We start from the raw sequence: 10,290 nt of genomic DNA on the forward strand, positions 1-10,290 counted from the left end.
AAGCACCCAAATTGTCTTTTTCATATGAACCACGAAACAAGGTCCAACCATTAGCTAAAGAGGATAACATACACCCATGACCTGATTAGGTTCTGTATAGAAGAACAGCCTCGGATCCATTCCGTGTTTATAATATACATATATAAATGTGTTTGCAATTGTGTGATATCTCTAAGTTTTTAATTTGGTCACATTTCTCAAATATCACATCATATGTCTAATATTATCAAACAAAAAGGTTACGCCATTTTCTATCTGTTGGGTTTCATTTGTTTAACCTCCTACGACCTGGGTGTCCACATACGTGGACATTGTGCACAATGTCTTTATTGTTTTCTGTAGATACAGACCAAGTGTCCACATAAGTGACATCATTTTTTTCCAAGAAGAGCTTCATGTTTAAAGAAAATATATGGTTATTATAATTATTGGTTCTTCCTAACCCCAAATAACTGGAAGAAATCTAAAATGCAAGCCAAACCAAAGCTCAGGTCTTAGGAGGTTAAAGAACACAAAGTAGATTGAACATTTTGTATTTAGTGTAAATGCAATTACTATTATTATTTCTTATAGAGCACCAAACAGTTCCAAACAGCACAGAAGAAGATTTTTAATAAAAGCAGCCCGGCTATGATGTGACTTCTTGAATTTTCCATGCAGAAAGACATACTGTATATACACGCATTCCAAGAGGTTCAGACAGCGTTCCACTTGACGTCTGAATGTTGCTGCAGTCTAAGCAACGTTTTTTTGCTGCTTCCTGCAAACACAATCGGTGGCTCTTAAAGTTAACGCACCTTAAAGTTATTGCGGCGCGGCCGAGAGACTCCCAGGCTTCTGTGCACAATAACCACTTAAGCGCAAAGGCATCTGTTTCCATGGCACTATAAAGCTAAGTGGGTCAAACGCTGTTAATCCTAATGGCGACGCAGCAAACTTTACTATGAGATCATGTGTTCGTGCACAATGCTTTGAAGATCAGACTCTGAGATCTGGCTTCGACTGCAAATCTTATTTAAGACATTTCGCAACATTTCGCAATTATGAGTTCGAGAAGAAGAATATATGAATAATCTACTGAGCGGAGGACTAAACGGGTTTTTATATACCTTTTGTTTTGTTTGTTCAGTTTGAATCTGATTTTATTTTATCATCATTACTGTGTTATTATTAAAAAGCCCATTTCAGGTTTTCAATTTTTATTCTACTGAGTGTTACTGAGAAAATTTTAAGGAATATAAAGAAGAATATATATAATATAAAGAATATAATATAAAGAACCAATTGTGGATTATTTGTTTATTATTATGCATGTATTGTTCAGATGTTTGCTTACATGTTCTGCTTATAGAGCCCAGACAGACAAACAGACAGAAAGATGTAAATTTTTTTAGAATACATTGAACTCTCTGTCCTGCTATAATATGTGTATTTCCCTATTGGAATAATAAAGTGATCTATCTATCTATCTATCTATCTATCTATCTATCTATCTATCTATCTGTCTATCTGTCTGTCTGTCTGTCTGTCTGTCTGTCTGTCTGTCTGTCTGTCTGTCTGTCTGTCTGTCTACTGTCTGTCTAATTACCTAGATAAATAGATGGATGGATAGATAGATAGATAGATAGATAGATAGATAGATAGATAGATAGATAGATAGATAGATAGATAGATAGATAGATAGATAGATAGATTGATTGATTGATTGATTGATTTTTGTTCATTGATCCCCTAACTTAAAAAGAACAACTCAAACACTGACATTACAGTATAGATTTTGGAGACTGGTACTTCATCAGCAGTCTAGGTGAAGTGCTTCTGACGCTGTAGGAGGGCAAATTGGTCCTCGCTCAAAATTCTTCAAGGTTTAAAGTCAGACGCTCGATCCAGAGGGGTTCTGAAACCCGGGGAATGCCGATGAGCTTTGTTCAACTTAACTTCATTACTGCCATAGCAGTGACTAGCAATATTGACACTGATACCGTTAATAACATAACGTACCTGCGCAGTGGAAAGAGACATACGGCTTTGTTTACCTATAAGGATGATTCATTTTGTTCATTAAACAGCCGCCATGTTTTAGGTCGGACTTGTGGCTTATAACAATCGGGTCCTTGTAATTAGACTTTAACGGTGGGGGGACTGGGGGCTGACAAAAAGCCTTCGGACAGCGTCACACTGAGTGTGTCTCACTCCGCTGAGCCGTCGGGTCACGCCAGGAATTCCCCAGGTCATTGCAGATTTGTCCACCTGCTTGCGTGTCTATTGAATTATTGACCTAGGAACATGAAAAATGTGCCTTGTGGATTCAGGAGCTGTGTATTATTTTTTTATTTTGTGAAGCTGAAAGTTAAATTAACTTCCTTTTCTCCCTGATTAATCAATTTCAACCTTCAAGTAAATCAATTCGTGTGAACGATGTAACAAAAAAGCTAATATAGCGAGCGAGCAGCCTGTGCATTAAATACTATTATAGAGTGCTTCTGCAGGATAATAATTCATGACTATATGAATAAAACACAACCCAATACGAAGCAATTTTACTCTTTTCACTGTTTGTCCAGTAACAACATGCATTATAGCACGTTTCATGCATCCGACACCAATTTTCTAGCAATTAAATGCTTATTTTATTCATTTGAGAACGGCGCATCGTACTTTTTAACAATTTATAGTCTAATTTAATGTTAATGACAAACATCTGCAAAACAAGTTCCTGTATCACAGCAATACACAATTATAGCACCTAGAAATAGTTTTCTTTTGAGCTTTGCTTTTTTTCATTCTTTCTTGAATTTAATGGGAAACAAATACACACAATATACCATATAATGTAGCTGGGAAATTAGAAAGCAAAGCGCTGACGATGTTAAATAACCGATTCGTTATAGCAAACATCAATGATTCAAAGTTTTCTATTTTTTTAAATGCCAACATATGCTTATAATTAGCATATTATTAGTGTGTACACTTCTGGGCGAGAAAAGAAATGAGGCCAAGCCCTAAATATCGAGCTTTTAATAATCTTAATAATAAATCATCGGGCAGAAAATTATAAAAAAAAATCCTAAGTCGTCATGAAAGCACCCTTTGCTCAGTTACTTCTGCCCTGGTTGGGAAAAAAATAAATAAGCAACAGGGAAATTCGCTTCAGTAGTCTTGCACAAAATAAAAAAAAATGATATGATGTAAATTTCAAAATGTGTCTAGTTTCACATCAGCTCATCATCAGCTGGTTGAAGCCCTGTATCTACATCGAATGGCCTAAAGTTGGCTCTTTTTCAATCCAGTTTTATTTGTATAAAGCTTAAAAAACTGAGACTGTCACAAAGAATGTTCACAGAAATAAAATCTGATGTAAGCATTTACCATAAGAGCTGCAATAGTCCCTGGGCTCGCCTCAATGACTAGCTGACTACCTCACGATACGTTTGCTACCCGTTTATGGCTTTCAATCAGGTTTCCAGGCTACCAAACCACACTAGCCGAAATTGCACCTAAACACCTTTCACATCAGATCAGTCACTTTATAAATAATCCAGAACTCTGCTGTGCGACGAAAAAAAAGGCCAATTTCCACACCACAAGTTCACCCACAAGATTTTGAAAGACATTGAAAGAAATCCAAGGAAACACCTCATACCATGTAGCTTGTTTCATTCTTGCTAATTACCTCATCAGTCATTTGTTCTTAAGCTCATAACAAGCTTCATATTTTCCCATTAGGTTCTTGGCCCACCTTCTTTGCCCGGGAATTCTTCATCACGCATCATACGAATCCCAGCGAACGGGTTGTTGAAACATAAACGATGACGTGTTACCAGTAACGCAGCTGGCAATATTGTCAGAACTAGTGTTATAGAAAATTCATTGGTGCTCGGGTTTTAAAACAGTTGTAAAACATCTATAAAAGCAGCCTGGCCCTTTCCAAACCCTTCAGCTTACAACAAAAGTGGTTTATATGAAATTCCGCTCAATATGATACTCGACTGGAAAGCGTAATTCCTGTGAATTTCGATGAAAGTCATCATAATGGCTGGCGATGAAATATGATGACACCAAACAAACAAATGAAATCTCTTGGTTTGGGGTGGGGGATGTTTGAGGCAAGTAAAGACTTGATAGCTAAAATGTTTTCTTTTACAGTCAATTTACGGTTAATGCACAAGCACCATTACAGGAAGGCTACACTGAGGAAGTCTGTAACTCAGCCGGTTTGACTGTGACATGCCATTTAACAAGTGAACACGGGTTCATCGGTGTAAACCTCGTGTTGAAGAATGTTACCTTCTGAAAGCGAGAGAGAGAGAATGAGAGACAGAGAGAAAGGGGGGACTGAGAGGAGGGAGGGAGGGAGGGAGGAAGGAAACAAAAAAAGAAAGAGACTGATGATCTCATTTGAACTATAAATATGTCCCAGGCATCCAAAACAGAAATGCTGGACTGCAGCCAGGCGCAAAAGTTGGATTTGGATGTGGGCCACGGAGCACCTCTGCAGCAGCCCCCGCTCACAAGCCCGACTGTTTTGTCATCCAAATAACAGTGGGGAGAAGTAACTCTATTGGATATGAACACCGTTCCCTAGATCCAGTCCCTGTACAAGACGGAGATTATATGCAAATCCAAGTGCGCTCTTTCCATCTGTAGTGTCCGTGTGTCTCCGCGCGTGCGGTTATGCAAACTACAGAGGCGTTTGCTGGAATCTGATAGGGAACCTATTTATAATGCGCAAACCCTATTTAGATCTGCCCTTATGTCACATAAGTGCTATTCGAGCCAATTGCAGCGACGATGCTGCTTTTTCTCTTGCCAAAACACAGATATTATGGACGACGGAGCAACAAAGCTGCAGAACAACTGGGTCCAATTAAATACTAGGGGGGGCTGCTGTGGGAGTAGGCTTGTGCACTCTACCAAAAAAAAAAAAAAAAAATCCTCTTTTGAAATTAGAAGTATTCTCCTCCAGAGCGTAATCAGAAACACAAAGTAGAAGAAGAAGAAATAGAAAAGAAACACACATACACACACGCCTCATTTCAAAAACAACAACAAAAAGCCACAAACTTGCACTTTAAGAGAGCTCCAATTCAGATAGATGAAAAGACACAGAGGAAAATAATGAGAGAACCGAAAACAGCTCGTGAATAAGCCGCAGCAGTCGCATCCACAACGCAAGAACTGCACATGGCTGAACCGGAGTGTAATGTTGCCCTCTCTAGGCCCAAGGCCTAAGTGTTAAATTCTGTAGGCTCAATGCCAGGCAGTCAGATAAATAGCAAGACAGAGTGAGAGAGAGTGTCTGTATATACTGCAGACTTTGAGCTCGCAGCCACCACTGGTGTCCTTTAATGAATGACTAACTCCAATCAGAGAGGAAATGACATCACCTGGGTGTAGAAGCAAAGCTGCATCTGGAAGTATATTGTCACAGCAAAGCATACATGTGTCACTAATCTCCCTCTTACACACACAATGAACATTAGACTGTCATTTCAGGGGGGGGAAGCTGCTTATCTGCCAATGGGGCAGCATGGAATTGAGTTAAATGTCGCTGTTTGTCCTTCGTTTCCAGGACGAGACGTTCCTGGGCCGGCGCAACAAAACAAAAAAAAAACAATAAGGAAAGGGATTGTTCCGTTGCAGTGCTGTTCCTGTTTTCCACAAACAATTACAATTTGACCTTATGTAAAGGAGTATGGGTTATTTTGTGTGAATGCAAATGCAATTTAATTGGACACTAGGCTGAGCATGTTGGCCTTGGGAAGGTGCAGGCGTTAGCAGGCTCATCTTACTGCAGGTGGTTGGGCTGACACTGCGCCTCATTGTTATTTAAATGTTGCACGTCTCATTTAACAACTACATAAAGGACAACGAGCACAAAAGCAGTATCCTTTAACTTGTTTTTTTTTGTTTTTTTTGCCTCCCTCCCTCCCTCGCTCCCCTTGCACAATCGACACTGAATGCTCAAACTTAAACAAACAGGCCACGCCAGGCACATGACTTAACACGACTGATTTCTCTTCGAAAAAACAAGCAGATAGAATTCTCCGGTCGGTATTCCTGTGCTGTAAAAAAAAATATATAAAAAATAAAAAGTCAAGCAGTTGTCCTTGGGCTCGTAATTCTATCTGGCCTGCTGTCTCAAGATCAGTGGGCAGTCATGTATGAGTAATAAATTTGAAAAGCAAATAGTTCACCTTGCTGTGAGTGAATGAATAAGTGAAGGAGAGCGAGTCGGAGTTGCCAGATTTTCGGGGGGGGGCCTCTCTCCTGTTAATTTTAAGTGAGTATATTTCGACTGTAAAAAAAATATACATATATAATTTGGCATATCCTTTGCGCTGATTTACCGAGAATTAGGTCGGTATGTTTTTTGCCGGGAGGTGGTCAAGCCAAACCTGGTGACCCTGCTTAGGCTAATTTCTGTGGGCCATAACTACAATGTGTCCATAGTTTAACATTTATTTGGCACAGCTACAGTTGGACTGGTTTACATAGTTGGCTGAGTTTTAAAGTGGGTATTGAGCTGGAAATAGTCTCTCCAATCTGGCAACCTAGGCAGACAGACAACAGTGTGTGTGTTGTGTTCGTGTGTCTATATATATATATATATATATATATATATATATATATATATATATATATATATATATATATATATATAGTCAGTGTGTGTGTGTGTGTGTGTGTGTGTGTGTGTGTGTGTGTGTGTGTGTGTGTGTGTGTGTGTTGGGGGGCAACTGGTAGTGTCTGTTTGGAAAGAGGACAGGGTCCCTGATCAACTGAACAAACAGAACGTTAAGTCAAATTGTGGTGTGTGTGTGTGTGTGTGTATATTTCTTTCACCTTCATTCCGCCTCGTTACGTTGCGTAAACAGCGCGCGCTCAAGGTCGCCGCAGCGCGTCGTTTGCGCAGCCTGCGCATTCACTAATGCGTCCGCGCCGCAACCTTGACGTTTAACTAGTATACAGGCTTCACGTTAAAAAAAAAAAATTAATTAATTAATTTAAAAAAAAAAAAAAAAAGAGGGGGGACCTGTTGCTTATTATGAAACAGGGGATTATGATGACCTGCCCCTCTGGGCGGTTTTGTACAGCGCGCAATGAAAGTTTTTTCCTTTGTATATAAATGTTTACACAGAAACATTTTGCACAAACACAAATGCAGGCTAGACCTTGATTATGCAAGCGATATTAGCTGTGCAAACCTTCACCTCTTTAAACACCAGCATCACCAATAAATACCAGTTGCATACAGCAAGTCGCGCGCAGAGCCTCAACGACACGTGAGCCATTAAAATCCCAATCTGTTTAAAGCACGAAGCCTTCAAATATACATCTCTCTCTTCATCTCGCCCTCCCTCCCTCCATCCCTCCATCATCTCAGATCCGTCCAGGAAAAGCATGCACCATTCTGGACAAACAATAACCTTCATAAATGTCATCTCTCGCTCCGCTGCTGCTTTTTATCAGTCTGCCATTATTAATCAATTCCCACCGCGATCACGTGCACAAAAAAAACATCTTACTCTCCTATTATTTTCTTCTTTTACACATTATTTATTCATGCACATTACAGTGTACAAAGCCTAAAAAGCTGGCACGTCGTTCTTTCTTTCTTTTGCACAACACATTATGCTCCCTCTGTCTCTCTTTCTGCCAGATCGACAATATGTGTAGGCTATGAGAGCACTGGAAATACTGTATTACCTCATCGACACACACACACACTCACAGAAAGAGAGAGAGAGAGAGAGAGAGAGAGAGAGAGAACAGCACAACCTAGCATGGGCTTTCGCAATTTCCGCACTGGTCTATTTATCTGATGAGGCATGCAAAAAAAAAAAAAAAAAAAAAATTATGGTGACAACTTTCCTTTCACACTAACACCAGAAGTCCTCTAAGATCTCTTTACAAATGCATTTGCAATTTTGCAAAATGTTCTCTGATTGCCTGATAGGGTTATGATATCGCTAATAATCTAATAATAACAATCAACAGAAGTCAAGGTGGTTATGAAGCGCCAGTGTGCCCTGTATATGCGCGATCCGATCTGATCAGAATGACATTAGAAGATCAGATCAGATCAGATCAGATCAGCTCAATGACATGAAGAAAAGGAAATCAGCTCGCGACCAAACGGACACAAATAATAGCATGCATATATAATATATAATATAATATACACCAACATGAAAGCAAGCAGGAAAATAAAGAAAAGCAAGAAGGCGAATATAAAACATATACATGCATATACACATATATAAAATCTTGTGTAATAATTACCTCTCCGTGAGCGACCGTCCTTCCCTGGGGAGTATCTTCTGGCAGAAAATAAAGTTTGGAGCTGGATAAAAGTTGCTTGGTTGTCCTTTCTTCCCAAAGCAGCTGCAGCTCGGCTATACACACCGGGTCCTCCGGTTTACAGCGCGCGAAGAAAAAATCGCCGAGAGACAATATTCGGGTTTGGGCTTCAGACTTGAACCGAAACGCCTTGTAGAAAATGTAGGGTCCGTGCAAGCCACAAGGTGAGCCGACCCACTGCGGAAACAGCAAGACAAGTCATGAATTTCTCCTTGTCCTTCTCCTTCTTCTCCTTTCTTTTTCTTCTTCTTCTTCTTCTTCTTATTCCTCCTTTTCTTTCCCCCCTCATTCCCCCTTTCTTCCACCATTCATTTCCATTCAACACATTATCTAGACTTATCTATCTAATTCAAGCACAACAACAGCAACATGAGCAGCGACGCGACCCAATCCGGAATACAACACAATATCATAGAATATAATACAATATAACACGATATAATATTATATTCTAAAATATAATCTAAAACCAGCAAATCCAAATATTATTATTATTATGATTATGATTGATGTTTGTTTTTGTTTTGTTTTTTCTTTCTTCTTGTGATCCAAGTTTCCTTTAAACGACTCGAGATCAAAAGAAAATAACGGCTCAAAGAGAAACATTCGCTACAATGTATATACATTGTATGTTTGTATGGTGTGTGTGATGTAAATGTGTGTGTGTGTGTGTGTGTGTATGTGTGTGTGTGTGTGTGTGTGGTGTGTGAGTGTGTAATGTGTAAAGGGAAATAAAAGCGGATGATACCGTGAGTGAGTTGGGCTCCATCTCGACGCTCTGAATTGATTAAACTCAACATTCTCTCCAAACTTGTTGGCTTGAATGGATTGCCGCAGGTCCTGGAAGGGGAAAGCGGTCCGCGCGCGGAACGCCGCGGCCGAGCCTCAATATGGGAACGGCGCCGCGGTCGGAAACGCGCGCTCCCGCCGCGCGATTTTTTTTTTTGCGCCCAGCGCCCGTCTTTCGGGTCGCGCGCCCCTCGGGAGGTTTCTCGCGCGAAAGGCGCGCGTGAAATTCGCCGCGCGGGCCGGACGCGCCGCGTCGCGCCGCGCTGCTCCTCCGCGACGCGGGGGAAAATAAAAAAAAACACTCGGCGTCCCCCTCGCCAAAGCACCTCGCACGGGTCCGGTCGCACGGGACGGCAGGCGCCCACCTAACCCGCGAGCGTAATTTTGAGGCGCCCGGAGAGCCCCGAGATCAGCCGAAATGTCACGCCGGGGTTTTATGTCTCTACAAGGACCTGGCGCTGAGGTCGTTCGGATGTGTAATAGAAAGAGCATTTCCTGCAGAGCTGCAGAGATTCGGCGGCGCACTTCTGCTTTCTGCGCTCATGGTTTTTTTTTTCACCCCTCCTCCTTCCTATCTGTAGCATGCCCGTAATTATTTCATCGGAAGAATGAGTTATTTTATTATTACAATGTCAAAAATGTTTTCTCCTTTATTTCATGGAGAGAGAGAGAAAGAGAGGCAGCCGCTCAGGGCGCGTTCATGAGCCGCCAAACGCGTGCGCGTTCCCGTTGTCCAACAGCGGCATGTATTAGGATCATACAAACTATATATATATATATAAATATAAATATATATGTATATATAAGCATTCCATATTTATAAAATTGCATCAAAACGTGCATTTGTTTAGACACTTTTTTCATAAAAAAAGGAGAGCATTTTCAGTTGATTTTAGTATTTCATTCCGAGCGAAAGTCTGAGAAAGAAGAAGGAGGGGGAAAAAAAAACCACAATGAAGAACAAGTTTTATATCGTTACATGATGTGACATGTACGTCAGCTGTTTTTTTTATGCCCTTGTAATTATGGACTGCACGCCGGTCACGGGATATTTTGAGTCCCGGATTTGATCTAAACCACATTTAGGAACCAAAAAAAAAGAGAAGAAAAAAAAGGACAAAAAAAGTGATAAATGAT

At 40.5% G+C, this 10,290-nt stretch overlaps 1 protein-coding gene across 1 annotated transcript in view; it reads right to left on the reverse strand.

Moving 5' to 3' along the window:
- arid5b (AT-rich interaction domain 5B) overlaps positions 1-9,853 on the reverse strand; it is a 98,534-nt gene extending 88,681 nt beyond the window's left edge. The window contains exons 1-2 of the mRNA XM_046853367.1: positions 9,113-9,853; positions 8,287-8,541 (exon numbers count right to left, since the gene is read on the reverse strand). Coding sequence (XP_046709323.1) covers positions 8,287-8,541; positions 9,113-9,133 — 276 coding nt within the window. The 5' untranslated portion in view covers positions 9,134-9,853. The remainder of the gene's footprint in view (positions 1-8,286; positions 8,542-9,112) is intronic.
- Between the last annotated feature and the right edge of the window lie 437 nt (positions 9,854-10,290).

The sequence above is a fragment of the Silurus meridionalis genome, chromosome 7, assembly GCF_014805685.1.
Source record: "Silurus meridionalis isolate SWU-2019-XX chromosome 7, ASM1480568v1, whole genome shotgun sequence".
Lineage (NCBI taxonomy): Eukaryota > Metazoa > Chordata > Actinopteri > Siluriformes > Siluridae > Silurus > Silurus meridionalis.